This window comes from Pavona decussata, unplaced genomic scaffold, assembly GCF_977016875.1.
Source record: "Pavona decussata unplaced genomic scaffold, jaPavDecu1.1 SCAFFOLD_51, whole genome shotgun sequence".
NCBI classification, from domain to species: domain Eukaryota; kingdom Metazoa; phylum Cnidaria; class Anthozoa; order Scleractinia; family Agariciidae; genus Pavona; species Pavona decussata.
The window spans coordinates 2,574,976-2,596,636 of record NW_028145473.1 but is presented as its reverse complement, the minus strand read 5'-3'; the positions used below and the strand labels follow the sequence as shown (position 1 = coordinate 2,596,636).

The window sequence follows — 21,661 nt, the reverse complement described above, 5'->3', positions numbered from 1 at the left end:
AGTGCCAGACTTTGGGGCAGCTGGGATTCCTGTGTCAACATTTACTGCTGACAACAGAGCAGCATTTGGACTACAGTACCGCCTAGAACTATAGACCCATTTGCCGCGTCGTTGCCGCAGGACCTACTCACGGGTTTCCCTCGGTATTCCCGAAGTAGGATGTTTTTTTTCCTTGGTTCGGTTGCGGTATGGCTCCAAAGTTGCCGCGGGAAAGTTCACCTAGGTAAAACCTCGGTAAAGAAAAGACGCGGTAGAGTTTGAATACGCTTTTCTCTCCTTTGCTTTGTGTTTTGGTTCGTCAGCTTCTCATGGCAAAATCGCACCGAAGAACGTTAACTACGGAGGACAATCATGGGCGATACACATACGATTCTCGGCCCTTGAAGGCTTGAACCATTTGAAGAAAATGAGAATCCGTTTTCGAGTATTCGAACACATTTTAAAAATCCTTTGAGGAAGATTCTGATTTAATATGTCAAAACTCGGTATACCCAAAATATTTGAAGACTTCTTGTGGACAATGCACAATATTCACTATGGATGCTTCGAAGCGTGCAGATTTGCTCAAGAAAAAACAAGCAAACTTGAATTTTCGACACAGTCTGTGGAGTTCCGTTTGCCAGACCTTTTAAAATCATTTATAAATTGAAAACAAAAAATATTTCGGCATGTTTTGTGTCGCTCAGCGCCCGAATAATTGCAATTCCAACACATTGTCGGTCATTGTCACTCAGACTCCTGACGTGACAAGCTGTTTAATGCAACACGGCAGTGTTCCAGAATGTTAGTCCGCTGTTTACTTTGTATTTGTTGCCAAGTTATTTCAATATTAAGTTAGGAGAAGCAAAAGAAAAAAAAACTGACCCACGAAATTTTCGGATTATAAAACATATGGTCGCGCGTGACGATATTATTGTAACTTGAAACCCTCGTGTCGACTTCACAAATTTTGTCGCTTGTGTCTACAGTCTATTTTAAACCTCTTTCTTTTAAAATGAACTTGGCACTGCAACAAGAATAATATTCCCTCTCAATATCCGATTTTTTAGAACACAAGCTTGCTCTAAAATTCAAGAGATATTTTTAGCAGCTGTTTGGTCGGACACGTACAAAAAAAGCTGACGAATCAGAAGCAGCGGTTCCCACGAGTGCAAAACAAATGTCAAACTTGCTCCTATGCAAATTACGGTTAATTTAGACGTTTGCCCCGTCGCTTGTATCGAAATGAACAAATTAAGAAAACTAAATTTAAAAAAAGGATTTTTTATGACAATTCAGCGAACTCTCTTTGGTAAACTTACACTGAGTGTTTTGAAAAGCAGGTAAATCAACGTACACGTATTTCACTGCGTATTTAACATACCCTCGGAGATACATGTAACAAGCTTCTTTCAAGTGTTGGATTGTTAGTTACTTTTATTATCTCTGAAAAGACGGAATACAGACATTTGCCTAGGCAAAGATTCAGGATTTCAATATTTGAATTATTACGCGAACTACCCAACGCCATTTTGACTTCAAATTACTCCTTCGATTAAGCACCGACTCTTCGCACCTCGAACACTTGCAGTATAAATGTCTTCACTCACGCTAACGCTTATTTTAGAAATGTAACCAGTCCCCATTGTTCTTTCCCGCGGCACGCCTCGTCTTTTCGCCCGCGGCAAATTTACCACGGCACACTGTACCTCGTCTTCACCGCGGAATGGTGGACGCGTAGGTGGACGCGTGGCCACTACCCACGGTAAAGACGAGGTATGCCCTAGTCCCGATGGGTCAATAGTTCCAGGCGGTACTGTATAAGAGGTCTGGTGGAAAGTTCAGATTGCGTCATAAATCGGTCAATCATCCTTTTCATCTCGTGTGGCAATTCTGGCTCAAATTCAAACACATGACCTTCCTCTTTCAACGCTTCCTCCGCTAAGGTTTCACTCAGGTGTTGCTGGAGTTTTAATTTGTTTAGTGCCTTTTGTTTTTCTTCGATAGCAACGCTAAATTTGATTTTTTGTTCTAAAGAGGCACATCTTGCCTTGACAGTTATTAGGGTTTGCTTTAAAGAACGCGAGCCGCTGGTAGAAGTTGAAGTATTAGGGCAATTGGCCTTCAATCGAACAGATGTGGTTTCATCTTTGTCGAGAGACGCCAGTTTATTGGATGTTGCGCTTCTAGCTCCTTGGAGGGAATCTCTCACAGTTATGAGGAAATCCGTGATAATATCAGCTTTGGGGGTATTCTTGTCCAAATTGAGCCAAGCGTTTAATTCGAGCTCAGTTTTTTCTGCGAGCGTGACCAATTCTTTCATCTTATTGTCTATCATTATCCGGTCTTTTGAACACACCAAAAATGGGTTGTTCGCATGGAAGTTTTTATTTGACGCTCTCGCCAATTTTTCTTTTACCGCAGAATGGAACTCTTATCCCTTTTCTGTCATAGTTCGGGAGCCTGTTTCCGATTCCTTAGTTTCTTCAGAAAATTCAGTAGTTTCTGCGCTATTCTCTGTGGCGTTTTCGTAAGTGGTTTGGTCGGGTGAAACGCCGAGTTTTGCTTTTTCCTCCACGTTTTGCGAGAGGCTCATGGCGTGCTTTTCGGTTTGACTTTGGCAAAAGCAATGGTTCGGAAGTGATGACTCAAAGACACGTTTGTTCAGAAAATTCAGTAGTTTCTGCACTATTCTCTGTGGCGTTTTCGTAAGTGGTTTCGCTAAAACCGCTGTCGGTGGTTTGGTCGGGTGAAACGCCGAGTTTTGCTTTTTCCTCCAAGTTTTGCGAGAGGCTCATGGTGTGCTTTTCAGTTTGACTTTGGCAAAGGCAATGGTTCAGAAGTGATGACTCAAAGACACGTTTGTTCTTCTACTATTGTATTGTTTAGGTAATAAAGTATGTGTTATGACTCCAAGTATCTAGACTTATTTTGTTAAGGTTTCGTTACTTGCTGTGTCTTCAGTGGTGCAATCGCTAAATCTTGCGAGAGTTCTTTGTTCTTCTTGTGTGAGATTTCAGTTTTTAACAATCCATTCATTCATTTTCCGGTGAGCACGTGCTCGACTCTTCTGGTCAGTTTTTCTTGCATCTAAGTAACAAGAAATGGAACGGACTTACTTGTTTTCCTCGGTTGACTGACCAAGTGTTTCCAGGGATGGACTTGCTGCCTTTAGTCTCTGACCTTTCACTGCTGGGTGCTGTAGGTCCTCAACTTCGGGTAGAAGTTCTTAAGCAGAAATTCGACTGTAGCGGTGTCAGCTCCGTTGTCAGAGAGATCCATGAAACTCAAAGAAAACTAAATGACTCACAGGTTCCACAAGGCTGAGAGGTTTATTGTGCCAAATCTCACAGCAATCCTGTGTAGGAGGACGTGTTGGGGCAAACGCTCTAGTAGGTTCTGAGTTAAACAGCAATAATTGATCCCGTGGTTCCCGTCAAATTTCTGTGAGCCTTATGGAAAATGACATACGTTTTCGCGGTATAAAAGCTAAGGACACGTGACCACTAGCGGAAAATCCTTGTGACGTGTTGCGGTTACAATAGGCGAAATACGTAAAAATACTTCGAAACAAACAAAGGCACGCAGGTGCTGTTACATTGTAAATTATCCATTCTTGTGTGAAAGTTTCTGACTGTGCACTTTTCCTAGATCTAGTTGTGTATTAAATTATTTTACCTTCTGATAAATGTTGATGTGATGGCAGGAGCCAAATTGAATGGGCACTCGCTGAGCATATAAAATTTTTCTTCAGCAGTAAAGATTTTAATTAGTTGGCTAGGCAGCAGGCGCGTAGGAAGGGGGGTTCGAGGGGTTCGAACGAACCCCCTTTTTAAGATCAATAGTGGCGGAAGAAAAGCTTTTAAATAAACTTCCTGTGGTCGAAATACATCAACCAAAAAAAAATAGAGATAAAAACCCGTTCTTTAATGGCTTATCCTCAGTAAAAACAAAAATTGTCGAGAACCCTTGGAGATTCAAAATTTTAAGGATCTCTCTAGCATGTTCTAGCATGCTCTAGCATGTTGTGTACAACAGAGATTGGCCACTGGATGTCTGGGCCTACAATAGCTGTGTCTATAACCAACAGTCAGCACTGTCACTCAATCATTCATATAACTATTGAATTGATAGAGGCTAAAGAAATATGCTGAACAAGGGGCATTCCCTGTATACTTTACAGTGCAATGAACTCAACTGGGGCCACCCAACATTGATCAGCCAATCACAGGTCACATTTACAACAAAGGAGTCTGGCTTTGGTAGTTGGTAAACCAATCAAAAATGAGAACATTTCTTTAAATTTCAAAGTGTAGGTCTTATCGGTGGCCCCGGTGTAGTTTGTTGCACTGTAAGACAAAACCTCACCTTACCTTTAATTATATATATATTTTTTACAAAGCCTGAATATCAGTTGTTTCCCATCTCTCACCAATCATCTTGAGAGGAGATGACTGATATTCAGGCCATGTTTAATGGAACCAGACCCTGGCTTCTTTTGGTAACTGTGATTTAACAGACAAAAGGTCAAACTTCTTATCAGCCATCTCTTTTAATTGAAAGAAAAATTTAAAACTTGGTAGTGGGTAATGAATTATAAAATATCTACAGTTATTTATTTTACAACTTGCAAACTCAGTTATTTGAACTCTCAATGTCTTTCAGCACTCCCAATTCTTGGAACAAATAGTTGTTAATTCTCTTGGATTTGCTTCAGTCAGTTTTTTGCCTCCTATTTTTTGAACAAAATTTATTTTCCCTAGGAAGTTAAAAAAAAATTGGTACTTCCACTGCAGTGATTGTCACATAACATTATTATGAAAATGTTAATATGTCAAGTTAATTGTTTTCTTTTACTTACTTTTGATTATCCAATAATAACTGTTAATTTTCATGGGTTTTGTGACATCAGTAACCAGTGCTGCAGTTTTCTACACCTTATCACATAGTGTTGAATCACTCTTTCAGTAACGTGAGGAAAAACACTAAATAATATTATTTTCCTTTTCCATTCTGTCCAGGATTTATGTAAAATGATAAATCTTTACTTATATAAAAATAGTTTAATCCACTGATTGTTTTGGAGAATAAAGTGATAAAATGCTTTTAATTTGCAATATTTCAAGCAAAGTATATTGTTGTACATCATTTTGTGAATTCAGAAGAGGACTATTGCTATACATCAACTCTCTGTAGGCACTCTTGTTTCTTCTATTTTTTTTTTCTCCGAAAAAACAGGATGATGAAAATTAAAGTAAGGAATATTTTTTAGAGAATGCTTATTGAAATTAATGAAACATGGTAGGTATTTTGCTGTGTAAAAATGAATGGGATTTCTCAGATGAGGTGCTATCCATAAACTGGAGTGATGAGGCTGCAGCATTGTAGTGTTTAGCAGTCTAATGGCTTCTTAAATTGGGATTTTGCTGGTAAGGACAAAAGGTTAATGGGTTGGAGCAAGGCCTGTTCCTTAATTGAGAAACCAGAGAATAAAATCTGCAGTGTAAAGTTTTGTGGTGGAAGGAAACCGCTTAGTTTTCTTTTCAGTATTACCTCAGTAAGGAAATGTGGTCCATGAAAGGTAAAGAAAAACTCTTTGACCTTGGCAGAATTAAAACCTATGACCCCAGGATTTTTTTTATCACTGATGGACCAAAATTAATCTCCTCACTAGGGTAATGCAAAATTTAAGTGGTTTCCTTCCCACACAGAAATTTACACTCCAAGGATAATTCTCTGATTTCTCAGTTGTATAGTCAGTACTTCACAGCACAAAATTTCATTATCCCTTAAAGGGGCAGTATCATGGGAGATCGTTGGGAGATATCATGATATTTGGCCAAAATTCACTAAATTTAAACTTTGAACACTGTGTTAATTAATTTCTCAATCGCTAATTTAAAGAAATATTAATAGTGATTCTAAGACGAAAGGTTGAACCAAAATATAGTACAACCAGTGATTTTTAGTATGTTACAACAGCGAAATTTAAAAACGTCCGCCAGACGTTTTCAAATTTGAACCCCTATCTCGGTTATCTGCCGGTGAAAATATCCGTTGATAGTTTCTTTGCATTCTGACAGTCTTTTAATGGCATTTTCTCATTATATTTTGGCTGCTATCAACCGAATAGCATCTTTCCAATTTTCAATGTGTCACTAAAAATAGCTTGATACTGTCCCTTTAATTGTTGTGTTATTTCCAACTTTACTCCAAGTTAACTCTCTTGTAGCAAAGTGTAGAAAAACTGCTGGGGATAACCGGTTCCCATAACTGCCTGATGGATTTTTTTGGTAAAGATTTTGACTGGGACAGTTGAGGATTGATACACAATTGTTATTTGATTCTATGTCAAACAATTTACTAACTTAATTTAAAACCAGGTACAAATGACTAGGGACTGAAAAAAAAAATTTCCGTTGAATAATTAGACTTACGACATTTATTGCGTTCAACATAGAAAGAACGCACTCCTTTCATTGATTGGAGTTGAGATTGTATGGGAGAACCAAAGTTGATTGCCATGAATGAAAGGATATTGGGACATATATCTGGCACCCCCTGTAGATTTTGCAGGGGCAGATGGCATCTCACCAAATTGGCAAAGAAGAGAACCTACGTTAGGATCGAGGTTATCAAACGTACTCTCTGATCCAGTTTTGATTATTACTAGTTTCCATATATACAAAGTAGCAAAGGCATTCACAAGTGATTGTTGCTTTGACGTTACAATATCAAGAATAAGAGGCCGCCAATAACTGCTGTGGTTTCTCTGAACAAAACAGTATCACTTTGCACACTAAAAAAAAAAGGAACTAATGTGATTGACAGGAAGTTATGAAAGGTTCATGTTTTCCTATCCCTACCGAAACAAATGGGAAAAATTATACTGAATTCTTAGATTAAGTTAAGAGCAAGAAAGACATCTTGACTCTCTTGTAAATCAATATCAGTTGCATGGAACTGAGCACTTAGTTTGAGTTTATACGAAAACCAAAATAAAGAACTTTAAGTGTACAAGAATACATGTAGCTATCAACCTAGGAATAACAGAAATATCAATATCAATATCAAGAATATCAAGAATAAGAGGCAGCCAATAACTGCTGTGGTTTCTCTGAACAAAACAGTATCACTTTGCACACTAAAAAAAAGGAACTAATGTGATTGACAGGAAGTTATGAAAGGTTCATGTTTTCCTATCCCTACCAAAATAAATGGGAAAAATTATACTGAATTCTTAGATTAAGTTAAGAGCAGGAAAGACATCTTGACTCTCTTGTAAATCAATATCAGTTGCATGGAACTGAGCACTTAGTTTGAGTTTATACAAAAACCAAAATAAAGAACTTTAAGTGTACAAGAATACATGTAGCTATCAACCTGGGAATAACAGAAATATCAATATCAATATCAAGAATATCAAGAATAAGAGGCAGCCAATAACTGCTGTGGTTTCTCTGAACAAAACAGTATCACTTTGCACACTAAAAAAAGGAACTAATGTGATTGACAGGAAGTTATGAAAAGTTCATGTTTTCCTATCCCTACCGAAACAAATGGGAAAAATTATACTGAATTCTTAGATTAAGTTAAGAACAAGAAAGACATCTTGACTCTCTTGTAAATCAATATCAGTTGCATGGAACTGAGCACTTAGTTTGAGTTTATACAAAAACCAAAATGTGACCGTGCATGGGAAAACGCACCTTAACGCTTATCCGTTAAACAGGCAAAAGCGTTAAGCATCCGTTAGTCATCCGTTAGAAAGTTCTTAAGAACGTTAGAGGCGTAAGCTCAACCGTTAGACATTAGCATTGGGCCGTTAGAACGGATGGTGCGGCCGTTAGCAAAAGACATGTATCCGTTAGCCGTTAGCATCAGACCGTTAGACTGGATAGCATAACCGTTAGCAAACAATCTGTATCCGTTAGCACGGCTAGAGAAGCCGTTAGGATCCGTTAGAATAAACCAGCACCCGTTAAACGGGTAACGATTCCGTTAGAATGGCATGACACGCGTTGAGGGTGGCTCTTGTAGTTGTCTTCCATTTAGTTCAAAACAATCACGAGATATAGCTAGGAACGCAGGAACTATCTTGACCGCGAAATCAGACAGTTTTGAAAACCAGGAACGGAAGATATCGTAGCTCCGGCTCCATGAAATTAAGTCACAAAAATAAATTACGACCCGGAATAAAATCAGTAAATTCAACAGACTTCTCTCCACCAGCGCGCTTCGGTTCCGATTTGCATATTTGTTGACTTACCATGAACTTTCCCTCACTCTACCTCAAGCATTTACTGTTTCCGGCCGCAAAATGTAATCGTTCCGTTGACTTTAAAGATGCAAGGCAATTCCGTTGGTTAAAGGCTTGAGGTAAAATAGGAAACTTCAATTTTGCAAAATTTCATTCGGGTCCAGTGTGAGCGATAAGATCGATTACCCGGAACAAACGTAAACAGTGCGAGTCTACTGAGTACCGCAAATTAACGCTTGACGCAATTTCTATATTCAGTACGTTCGCTTGGATAAAGCCAAAATACCATCTTTTATAAGATTTAAAGCTTCTACTAACGTTATAAAATACTCACAGAAGCCGTCGTTCGGATGTAGAAAGGAATTGTAAGGCTGAAAACACTGGCAAGATTTTGGTCACGTGCTAGGCAACCAAATTCCTTCACATGTATCAAGTTACATTCGGCAGGTTTCAATTCACAAAAGTTGTGGGTTCAAAAATTTGCGTAACGTTGTTTACATTTTCCAAGATGTGAGAAACGGCCATATTCCGGCGGGAAGTTTGATGAATATTTTGATAACCTGTTGTCTCGTTGTCTCGGTCTCTGAATCAGAAGAAACCAATTTTAAACAACATGTATATGACAAAAACAACTTTATCTGATGAAACCAGCGCCAACAAAAGGCTTGTCGCTTCGAGACTCGTGAATCCAAAGGTACCGCTTTTCGCATTCTGTCAAGAAATTGAAAGCGTGATCTTTCGCGAATCCACAGCTGGATTAAACAGTTACTTTAAAAAACTCTAGACAAAGTCATTGTGTAAAATAAGTATAACCGACAAAACCATTCGCGTAAAACAATAAAAAATGTTCACCCCAACTGGTAAGTGAAATTGTTTACACGCTCCGTTTAGCGACGTTAGCCTCGGACTAACTTCTCATCTCACACGATAATCATCATCGAAGGACTTGAATTCTGCGTTTGTTTATCTCGATGAGGAAGTGATAGTTTATATCACTGAGTTTTGCTTTCGGTGGAAATAAGTATACTTATGTTTGTCTCATCTACGACTGACGAAATCGGCACTTTGTGATTCTTTTTTAAAAAAAACGTGAGTGTAAGACTACTGATGGTTTGGCCTGCTTATGTGTTTATAGCATCGGACTGAAAGCTAAGCTATTCGTTCGTTAAAAGTCCGTAGTTGTAAACCGTCAGACAACCGTTAAATGGCTCCAGTCATCCGTTAAAACAAATTGGGCAACCGTTAGAATTTTCTCTTCATCCGTTAGGCATACTTAGTTAGCCGTTTGAACGTTAGAACAAAGCGTTAGCACGCTTTGATCATCCGTTAGGCACAATTAGATAACCGTTAGAACGTTAGGATAAAATGTTAGAATGCTGTGCAGGCCGTTAACTATCTGTTATCTATCCGTCCGTTAGCGACCGTTTAACGGATAAGCGTTAAGGTACGTTTTCCCGTGCACGGTCACAAATAAACAACTTTAAGTAGTCAAGAATACATGTAGCTATGAACTTGGGAATAACTAGTCTGAAATGTCAGCCGTCTCCTCTCCCTAACTCACAGGGGGCGTGGGAGAGAGAGACGTCTGAATTCCGAGCGTTATAATGTCGTCCGTTGACGTCACGTACTTTTGCGAATATGGTAGGTACATGTAGTTTTTGATTGGTTCTTCCCTAATTGAAATAGATAACCATTTCTTATTGGTCGAACTTGCGAAAACAGATATTCCATTTCGACGGCGAATATGAAGTGTTGACAGGCCAGACACAACTCGTAAGTTCCTGGGATAAAAAGTGACTTCTTGTGGTTTTGCTCTCGCGAGTATATCTCTTAAAGATTTTCCTTTTTGGTACGAGATAAGTGGGAGGCTCTTTCAATATTTCTCGAGCCGGGTGGTAAGTTGTGAAGATGGGAAGAATTTAATTTCGCACTTTCTCGTTTTGTTGTAAAGCCGACTTCCGTTCAGTGAATTTAATCTCAGAGGTTATTATTTTCAATGAGATTGTGTTGATAGCCTCTTGCCTGAAGGTCCGTTTTGAAGTTGGTGGTATTGCAAAAGAATAATTTTACTGAGTAGTTGGTTCTCAGAAGTCTCAGCGATTCTACAATCATGCGGGAATCCTTGACATTCGCACGCACTTTAAACCTACAGAGACCTTCCAGTACACATTTTTCTTCCTGACTCCCACCGGGGTCAGAAAAGGACTAATAAAAAATGAAGCCCTGAGACTTCTTCAAAACACCTCCTCTGCAAAATCATTCTATTACAACATCATCCACTTCAAAACGCACTTTTGGGCTAGAGGCTACCCTTACAATCTCATTGCAAAAAAAACCTCTGATTTTCGCTGAACGGAAGTCGGGTTTACAACAAAACGATAAAGAACGAAACAAAATTCTTTCTTTTGTCACAACTTACCACCCGGCGTTACCTAACCTCAAAAACATCGTGAGGAGCAAATGACTTTTAATTCAAAACCAACCATTGCTTCGAGAAATATTCTGAAGGACCTACTCTTATTTCATACAAAAAAGCAAAACCATAACGAGAAATCACATTTCATACCACCATAACAAGTTAATATGAGTCGTGTCTGGCCATAGCCTGTCAACACTTTATTTACTAACAACATTTATCGCCACATTTTTCAATTCATCTTTGGTGGAAAATGAAGTGCGATCCCCTACATACATTCTTGATGCTTTGTCTTCAAATTTTACGGCTTACAAAACGCACACAACCTCCTACATTATGCATGCTGCAATGCTTCCATACGCTTCCATGACTAGTGGCCGCCATTTGGTTTCAAAGGTTTTTATTTATGCAAATTTGCATAAATTACTGGGTGACGTCAACGGACGACATTATAACGCTCGGAATTCAGACGTCTCTCTCTCACGCGCCCCCTGTGGGTTAGGGGGAGGAGACGGCTGACATTTCAGACTAGGGAATAACAGAAATTTTTAAAAATGAGCTTTTCAATCTAATTTATTGAATTAATGAGCTACAAGTGCAGTAAGAAAATATAAAAATGGCACAAAGCTAATTTGACTTGAAGAAATATCTCCTGTATTCAAACATCTCCAATGTGCATCTCCCTCAAACAGAACCTTAAACATAAAAAAAACCACTCAATTAGACTAGAAAAAGATGAAATTTTAAATATTTTGTAAATCCCTATAACTTATAATGACTCGTTTTTCAATTGCTCCGCGGTGTACTAGTTTGGAACGATCTCCTAGTATTAGTAGACCACATGAATTCATATAACAATACCTACCTATTCAATATTCCCCGACACGTATGAGATATTTAGGAAGGACAGATCCTTGCACGGTGGTGGAGTATTCATTGCTGTTCGCAACGACATCATCGCTATTGAAGAAACCCGCTCCGATGAGCAGAACTGTGAAATCATCACCGTCTCTATAAAATTCGCAAGATCAAAAACCCTTCTTATTTCCAGCTTTTATCGGCCACCAGCTTCTGATGCGAACGCGCTAGACTTGCTGGACGATGTACAGAGCAAGATTTATAGCTATCCTCGGTCTCCGCTGGTTATTCTTGCTGGCGATTTTAACTATGGCGGTATTGACTGGTCAACTCGTAACGTCACGCCCCATGGCGCACAAACCTGCGACCAAGCTCTATTAGACCTATCTGAAAAATATGGCCTAACGCAACATGTCACTTCGCCGACGCATCCAGCATCTGGTCGAACATTAGATCTTGTTTTCTCCTCGGCCCCTAACATCATACAGGCTTGTCATATCACCTGCGGCATCTCCGACCATGACGATGCGTTATTTGAGACGGATATTTCACCAAGCTTTTCTCCCAAACCACGTCGAAAAATTTACCAGTTTCACAAGGGTGACTACTCCGGTTTAAAGGAAAGCTTATCTACTCTTACTTCTGAATACTCAGCCACTTGTCCAGCGAGTAACACAGTAGATGAAAATTTGTCTTTCATCTCCACAAAGATATTAGAGTCTACCGACAAATTTATCCTGCATAAAATCTCTAAGGGGAAACGCCACCTCCCCTGGGTCAGCAACAGTGTGAAACGACTGATGAACAAGCGTGATAGAGCATACAAGAAGGCCAGGCGTAGTGGAAAAGCTCTTCATCTTATCAAGTACAAGCGACCCTGCAATACCACAACCAAGCGCTTGCGCGATGCCCATGATAAGTACCTCAGCGAGGTCATGAGTGGCCTAACTCCAGGGGCTGGGCCTGAGAATGCTGGCTCTAACGGGGCCAAACGTGCGTGGTCGTACTTGAAACTACTTCGAACTGAATCTCAAGGGATCCCAGCTTTAGTGACCAATAACCGCGTTTGTTCCTCAGACAGCGCTAAGGCCGAGGCATTACGCGAGCAATACGACAGTGTGTTTACAGAAGAAGACCTACACACCTTACCGTCTGTGCCCCCCTCTCCTTATGAGTGTATGTCAGATATAAAGTTCGCGGCGCAGGGCGTCAAGAAGCAACTCCAGAATATTAAGATCAACAAGGCTTCAGGCCCAGATTTGATTCCAGCTAGAATCCTTCGGGAGGCTTCCTCCGAGGTCGCTGTTTTTGGAACCCTGCCATCTGCCTGGAAACTAGCTAATGTCTGTGCCATCTTTAAAAAGGGCTCCAAGGCAGATCCAAAAAACTATAGACCGGTATCTTTAACATCTCTTACATCCAAGGTCATGGAGCATATAGTATACTGCCACATATCACGTCATCTGTCAGCCAATCATATCATCTCCCCGCATCAGCACGGTTTTCAGCGTGGCCTCTCATGCGAGACACAACTTATCACCGTCATACATGAATGGTCCTCAGTCCTAAATACTCACGGGCAGGTAGACGTTGTATTCTTGGATTTTGCAAAAGCATTTGACTCCGTTACTCACTATGTCTCTTACTTAAGGCTCACTACTACGGAATCCGTAACAAGTCTAACACCTGGCTCTGTGGCTTTTTAACTGGGTGCAGCCAACGCGTTGTGGTTAACGGTTCTAATTCTACGTGGTCTCCAGTACTATCCTGGGTGCCTCAAGGTACCCTCTTGGGCCCTATCCTTTTTTTAATGTTTATAAACGACCTACCCCACAATATTGCATCTGGCATAAAGCTCTTTGCCGACGACTGTGTACTTTATCGTCCAATAAATTCCACCGAAGATCACCTAGCTCTCCAGCGAGACCTCGATCAACTAGATACGTGGGCGTCAACATGGCAGATGAAATTTGCTCCTACAAAATGTTTTGTTATGTCAGTTACTTTAAAGAAATCTCCTTTTAAGTTTAGCTACTCCCTTTGTAATGTGCAGCTCGATGGTGCTTGCTATCAAAAGTATCTCGGTGTCTACATGACATGTACGCTGAGCTGGCAAATGCAGAGTGTAGAAGCCAAAAAGAAGGCCATGAGAGTCCTAGGGATCCTTCAGAGGAACCTTTCATCGTGTGACAGATCTGTTAAAGAACATTGGTATCTATCCTTAGTGCGCCCGATTGTTGAATACGCCACTGTTGCCTGGTCTCCACACACCAAAAAAGGGATTGACTGCATTGAGTCTGTACAGCGCCGCGCAGCGCGGTTTGTTAACAACGATTATAGCCGTTATAGTAGTGTATCATCTATGCTCACGGACCGAAATTGGCCCTCACTGCAATTAAGACGTAGCATATGTGATATCGGCATGTTTTATCAAATACATAGAGGTCATGTTAACATCTCCCTCCCCCACGAGCTTACCTCTGTGCCCGCGTACAGCCGTACAAGGGCGAGTCATGACTTTAAGATAAGTCTACCGTTCTCTTCAGTTGACGCTTACAAACACTCATTTTATGTAAGATCAATCCCAGCATGGAATGCATTACCACCTGACATCGTCAAGTCTAGCTCTTACTCGGAATTTATTAGTTCTTTATATGTTCTGCATGTATAATTTAACCTATTGTTTGTCCGCTGTCCGCTCCATTGCCGGATTAGCTTCACTAATGGCAATTATGCTGATTAAAGATAAAGATAACAACACTGGCCTACTATTGTCCGTATTAACTTGCAATTTTAATATTATCTTGATTAAAGATTTCTTTTAGAAAATTGCTCCCTCGTCAGAAAAAAAACCCACTACAAACAGTTTAAAGGTGTGCATGCATACATAAAGATTTGAAGTTATCTTACCTCCTTAATTGACAGAGCTGTCAGACCTTTCGCCTTCCACCGACACAGCAAAACCCCTTCTACTTTTGACATTTATCACACTAAAAGTTTTCTTTCAAATCTGCTGTTAAAACGGAACATTTCCACACAGTCGCGCAAGAAAAATAAGACGAGGCGTAGGAAAAATTTGATCGCTTCCAAACCTGAAAACTTTTGCAAAAAAAAAAAAGATCCTTTCTTTTTTTATCCACCATCCTAATACAGGAAGTCTAAACACTGCTCTTTTTATCCTGTTTTATCCAAATCTCTAGAACGACGCAAAGACAACTAAAATTCGCCTCTTCGCTCGTTCTCAGAGCCCGCGTTACCCTTATCCAGAGCCCGTTCAGCTAGATAGGTATGTACTTCATGTATCCCAAGCATGAAGTATCTTCGGCTGGATAAGGGTAATGCGGGCTCTGAGAACGAGATTGCCGCCATTTTTTAAAATTACTGCCATGTTTCGCGAGTGCCTTCAGGGAGATCTAGCGTACGCGCGCTGCTTTCGATAAAACCACGCAAAACTATATATCACTGTAAAGCTGATAAATTGAAGTTTGCGAAAATATCAACTTTTTTTTTCTTGGATACATAAGCGCTCAGAGGCCTGCAAACTCAATACTAGCGACGTGTACTTAACTGAATTACCCACTCTCACATAAAGGCGCACAACCAAACAGACTGGACAATATCAATCAGGAGATAATAGGCTAACAAAGTGTGTCAGGCTTTTTCTTTATTCCTGTTGGTTTGTGAGAAAACCCATCCTAAAGATGGACAATGGAAATTTTTTGTAGTCCCGTCAGATGTTAACACGTCACGGGAAAAATATTTTGAATTTCGTAAAAGCCTGACATAGTTTGATGCTTTGATATCTGATGACCATTTTGGCCAAATTTCGTTGAAATCTGGCAAATCTACATACCCTATTAATTCATTTGTATAGATGGGGAATTCGCGCAAAAACAAAAGCCGTGTTTTCGGCCTTGAAACATTTTCCGAGTTTTAGCACCTCATAAATAAACTTGTCAACGCGCTCATGCCGCCGGCCAATCAAACACAAAGAAGCATTCCCTGGGGAGTTCTGTAAGCATTTAGTGTTACTGTAATGTTGTAAAGTGATTTCTTTATGGAAAAAGTTGAGTCTGGCGCGAGAAAGCAATGGCGAAACCAAAACAAAGACGAAAACGGCGGATAGACGCAGAACATGAAACTGGCAGCCCCAGCGGAGTTGACACGAGACACGCACTTCTCACCGCTATCAGTACACGAGGCTGCGTGCTGAGGTTCGCTGCTTATTTTCAGCCGGTCAACAACGGCGAAAGTGGCTGGACTGTCGCCGGCATCTTGGATTTCGGACTCTGAACTGATGTTCGACTCTCCACTATCCGATTTCTCGTCCTCAAATTTCTCTGCTGCCGAGGCAGTTATAGAAAATCTGACTGGTTGTACCAAGAACCCTTGTCGCTCTCCGCCAGCTGACGTTTTTTGGCCTCGTGAAATGATTTTTCGACCTTCTTTGGGCTCGTTTTTTTCTCAACTGTCACCCAAGGCAACTTTTCTAGTGTTGCTTTCTTCATAACAACCTTTTACGCAATGCTTGAATGCAAAATGGAACGCTGTTTCACAGTAAAATGTTAAATACAACGCCGTGACATGCGGTAACACGATGTAGACAAAAATTAATGCAAATTTGCTGGTAATTCGAGATCGCGGTTAAATTTTGCCGCGCAATATCTCAACACAGTCCCGCATAAATTGGATCATGGCACCTTCACTCGCTCACCACTTTTCCTACAAAACTTTGTTTTTCAGATAGCTTGCATTCTTTTTAAGATTTCTAACGGCTGTTTTCACGAAACTTTGCATCCCTTTCTTTTTTCAACAATTATCTAAAAAAAATTATTTGAGAAAAATTCGACCTTTCTTCCCTATAAGTAACCTTAAATGAAGAATCTGGGTACTAAGAATCTAGGATCAGGAATCAGAAGACCTTAGATAACATAGTTTCCTTCGCAGCCGTTATTAGTGTCGTCACGCTACGTTCCGTGGGAAGGATCGTTGCGTGACGACCCTAATAACGCCTGCGAAGGAGACTATAGATAACAAGGACTGGAACCAGATTTCAGAGCCCAGTGCTTTCCGCAAAAACATGGGTTTGGTGGGGGTGCCCATTCTCGCGGGCTCACAAACCTGGTGCCAGGAATCTCATTCCCATTAAAAAACGCGCGTGGGCTCTGGGGACGAGATTGGGGTACAAGCGCAAAGATCAACCAATCACCAACCCTTGCTCGGTGAAAGGAAAATTAAGAGAAAATGTCCTCTGTTACTACAAATCAGCCTTAAATAATTGTGCTATCTGTATTACCAGGAGCCTATTATCATGGTCTCCTAGTATTACATTAGTGATGGGGAGTTTGCTGCATATGCATTAAAAATATAAGTAACTTTAAAAAGGATGAGGAACTACATCCATACGATAAGCAGATTTCTATAAATGCTATCAAAAAAATTGGAGCTCCGCTTTTAGGCTTGGCTAAATATATATGTTAAGTTATGAATGTTGCAACAGTTTTGGGACCAGCCAGGGTAGAAACGTCAACATAGGTATCCTCAGGTGACAGAACCTTAAGGATCGCTTCGTGTAGTTTTTTCTAGAAGTAATGTTTGGATAGTTTCCGAAAATCAGGGGGAACACCGTCCATATTTTAGCTCCAATTCTGGAAAAGGAATTTTTTAATTGATTTATTCGAGAACGTTTGATATAGAAATTGTGTTTGGATGATAGAGTTTAAACGTTATGGAAACCGTTTAAACGCCTGAGGAAGCCGTTTAGTATCCGTTTAAAACCGTTTTTTAAACCGTGTTATAGAAAAGCGTTAGTGTACGTTTTCCCATTCACGGTCACCTGATTGTTATCAGTGTCGCGATTGCCAGTGCACCACCATCGTGGTGAAATTCACTGATGCTGCCATTGCGATCACGCCAAAAAGTTTACATTGGGTTATATTTGTTAAGGACTGACTCTCACTTGATGGTTTGGATACTTTTCTTGTCAGCTATTGAGTTCTGTGTTGAAGATGAAAGCCAACTTCCTCAACAAGTCAGATATGCCATTCGTCTGTTTGACAAATGGAATACTGCTTCCACTTATCCTCCTTACCAGACAGACGACGCATGCGCAGGCGATGAAGAGTAAGCATACCAAGTTAAAATCTTTCAAAGATGCTTAAGGATCCTGAAGTATCGATGTGCTTTTATTAATAAATATACAGCTATTTCAATTAACGTTGTCGGATCAAAGTGTAAAGCTCTAAGACAAGACCTCAAGATTCTGTGGGATTGTTATGAATAACTTCATCAAAATCAGCTATGCGTCGTCTGTCCAGTGAAGATATACGATTGCAAGCCATTTGATTGAAAGAAGAGTTAAGATATCAAATGGATGGGGCGGCACCCTCTTTAAAGATGTCTTTAAGCTTTGATCCGACAACATTAATTGAAATAGCTGTATAATGTCAATGTCAAGTGCAAAGGTCGATCCTTGAAGATACTGTTAACGTTCTTATCGTGGAAGTGCCGTGACAGGACAGTGGGGGAGGGTTGTTGTAGACCATTACGGACTTCAGATCAGATTAATATGTACTGACTAACTAATAAGAGACAGCAAAATCAAGTATTTCTGTGTAACGTAGAATATTTATGACATTTGTTTTCTCGTTGTACATGTAGGTCGCAGTATACCAACCAATTCTTGCCATTGCAGTATGCAGTAGACATGGCTATTATGCAGATGCAATCAGCTTTGAAACAAGACGAAGTGGTTCCAGTAAAGATGCAGGTCTGGGAAAAAGACAATTTGGCAAAGAAGCCTTGTGTCATTGCTTAGCACCATCGTCATCGTGTTGTACAGTCATAGCATCTTTTTGTCATAGTGCCGTATGGTCGCAGTGTAACTGTTACTATAGATTATAGTGTGGCAGACGGAGGCGTAATATCAGACCGTCTGAAAAATTATGTATCTTTTTATCACATATCACATCTTTAGTGAAAAAGCTGACTGCATATTGTTTTAAATCTTTTTTCTTTTATTAGATGTGCATTGCACATATTATATGTGTGACATATTATTTTAATGTTTTTTACAGCAATTTCCTTACCCATCTTATACCACTGACTATGATATGGGTCTCGTTGACCTGATGATGCCACTGCTGGTTATGTTGGGCCTGATGTATTCGGCCATGACTATCATCAAGGTAGTGTTTGCTACAAAAAGCTAATTACATAAGTCACATGTAATCTTACAGAAGCTTTTAAGTCCCTGGGTGGCTAGGAAATTGCTTGTTTATTCTAGGTTATTTGACCTAGTTTGGAAGGATTAAACTGAGAGTTAGCAGAACACAATGTTTTGCCAACAATTACCATACGAGTCAGGGTGAATCAAGACTGATAAAAAGTGTAGTGGTCATTAATTACGGTGTACATATAGTGTCCAAATCAGTGGCTTGTGCAGCTCAGACAAAAATAATCTTGTTATACAGTAATTTATTGTATGCTGTAAGCACCTTGTTTTCAAAGAAAACATATATGAGTTAAAAGGGGTATATTTTACTTAGTTAAAACTGGTCATTTAAAAGTAATTAATTAAAATGTTGTGACTTAATGATTATGGCTCTCGTTCTTCCTTGATTTCAACTTACGACATTGAGAAAGGCCAGTGTCAGCTAGAAATGGTAGGCGGGGGATGTTATCAATGTTATTTTTGAAGTAAATCTCAGTTTAAAATTTAGGATTTACAGTTCCTGTTATGATGTCTTGTTCCGGAAAATGTCCATCCCCTTCTACTGAAGACGGTTTCTGGGTACGGACCACTCCTCTTTCTTTTAATGGAGATGCCATGGGGGATATGGATATTTCTGAAAGTGCCTGGGTTACAATGTATTTGTATTTTTTTTAACAATTACAGTCAACTCCCTTTATTGCGGATACCCTTGGGACCTCAAGTTAGTGTCCTTGATATATAGCGACACCGTAATAGCGGGAATTTATTTCAGTCAAACGTCTGTAATTCATTTTTGCCGGGGATTTAGCTGCTGTCCGTATTATCGGTGTGTTTGCAATAGCGAGGTGTTCTCAAGGCGAGAGTTGACTGCCTGGTCTCCTTAATTAGAGACTCCCTAATTTCCCTAATTTCTTCTCAACTGATAGCAGTTTCACCTCTGTGATCGCCAGACTGGAAGGACATGCTGGTGATGTGCTTTACAGTACAAGAACTCACCATAACTGTTAACTGATTTAATCTGTTATTACTTTAGGAGCTGGTTCTTGAGAAACAGAATTGCTTGAAGGAATTGATGAAGATGATGGGTCTGGCCAACTGGGTTCACTGGTGTGCATGGTTCACGAAGAACTTGCTGTTTCTGCTCATTTCTGGCATTGTAATGTCGATTTTAATCAAGGTAAGCTTAACATGTAAAAGGTTTTAGTTGCTTTAATTAATTGTTCAGGGCTAATTATACTTGTCTGGTGAAAGTGAAGAATTGCAAGGAATAAGAATGATGTATTGTTTCAGTGAGTGACACAGGCACGCATGTACACGGAAAAAGGAGATCCCAGTGCTCCTATCAGGAGTCGTACCTAAGACCTTGCGATTACTAGTTCGGATGCTCTACATCTGAGCTACAGGAGACTCGGGGGAGCTAAGGCCATTAATCTAGGTTCATGGGACAAACATCCTGCAGAATTGAACGGCCTAAAACATATCAAAGCCCACTGCTCTGAGGCAATCCGAAAGCAGAAAATAACATAACTGGAATTCATTCATTAGCAGAACTTTGCAAAACAAAGCTGGTACAAAAGTGGAAAAAAATATTTTCTCTTTATAACGCCATCTTGTTGATAACATTAACAAACGTGATCCCATAAATCGTTCAATGTTGATTAAGGGGGAGGTAGGGAGCCAAGGTCGGAGTATGAAAATGCCCTAACATGATACCTCATCGCAATTATGAGGATGTCAAGTGGAGTTGATAATTACAGAAGGAATTAAGTATTTTGAGTATTTCATTTATTTCTTCCACTTAGCTCATAATTAGGGTTAGGGAGCAGGGTGTATTTACAAAGAGACATCCCAAAATGCACGATTAACAGAAACTACTCAAACTGCACTTTCACTTAATATATCAAACAGGAGGAAGAGCTTTTTATCTGATTTCCATTTACCCCGAAGAGTGGATTGAAAAAACCGAGGTGCAGCCGAGAGTTTTTCTTTTTACCAACTTGGGTATCGGATGAAACACTCTTTCGAGTCTTTGATGTAGTTTCTCAAACCATAACTAATTTTTGGAGAAATTCAAATCAAAAGTTCACCAAATTTTATGATATTAAAGTCACATTTTCAAACCTTCTTTTCCTTCGTTTCCTCTTCATGGTTAGTAATGAGTTTGCGAAATTCTTCATAATAGCCTCGAAAAGGAATGTGTATCAAATGGCAATTTTATCACGTTTTAAAGGATTTTCACAAACCTCGTCACCCTTAACATTACATTTAGTCTCTTAGATCAGCCTCGTGGTCTTTTATAAAGCTTTAGATTAATATCATTTAAACGTTTTTATTACGAGTCGTCTGAAAATCGCTTACAAAAGTTGAATTCGATATGCCGAGAGCCTACATGTATCTATGGATGTTTTAAGATATGTCCAATCAAGTAGATTATTTGTTTTTATTATGCAGGCATGGGTGTTTAAATATTCGTCATTCACAGTGATCTTTGTCCTGTTCCTTCTTTACCTCATTGCGAGCATTTTATTCTGCTTCTGTGTCAGGTAACTTACATTTGTAATGCAAAGTTTACTTTGCTCTGTTGTCCAACAGTAGTGCGTGAAATATTCTAGACTTTGTGTGTTTTCATGATAAGATTGTTTGGGTTTTTTTATGTTAAAAAACGAACAACAGGAGTTTGAATAATCGTAACGTCAGGTTACGTGTTGCGTGAGAGTGTAGTCAAAGAGGAAAGTATATTTGCTCCCTCATTTTTCTCACATAACGTCTGTCAACAGATAACCGCCAATCTTTTAAAGGACCAGTGGAGCAAAGGACACTTACAATGCTTTAGTTAATAACGTTGGACTTCATTTTCAGCTGTTCACTGTGTTCCAACTTGCATTAAAGCTCAATTAAAGCTCTTTTGCTCGCCTAGCCAATTCCTTTTCTTGCA

General features: G+C 39.7%; 2 protein-coding genes across 6 annotated transcripts in view; one reads left to right on the top strand and one right to left on the bottom strand.

The window, feature by feature from the left end:
* Positions 1 to 21,661, bottom strand: part of LOC146481049 (uncharacterized) — a 418,045-nt gene that overhangs the window by 48,114 nt on the left and 348,270 nt on the right. The window lies entirely within an intron of this gene.
* The window catches only part of LOC146481060 (phospholipid-transporting ATPase ABCA3-like), a 156,623-nt gene that overhangs the window by 35,250 nt on the left and 99,712 nt on the right, over positions 1 to 21,661 (top strand). For all 4 annotated transcript variants that reach the window (XM_085108724.1, XM_085108726.1, XM_085108727.1 and 1 more), the window contains exons 6-10: positions 17,501 to 17,636; positions 18,174 to 18,282; positions 18,590 to 18,700; positions 19,760 to 19,903; positions 21,178 to 21,269. In XM_085108724.1, coding sequence (XP_084964850.1) covers positions 17,501 to 17,636; positions 18,174 to 18,282; positions 18,590 to 18,700; positions 19,760 to 19,903; positions 21,178 to 21,269 — 592 coding nt within the window. The remainder of the gene's footprint in view (positions 1 to 17,500; positions 17,637 to 18,173; positions 18,283 to 18,589; positions 18,701 to 19,759; positions 19,904 to 21,177; positions 21,270 to 21,661) is intronic.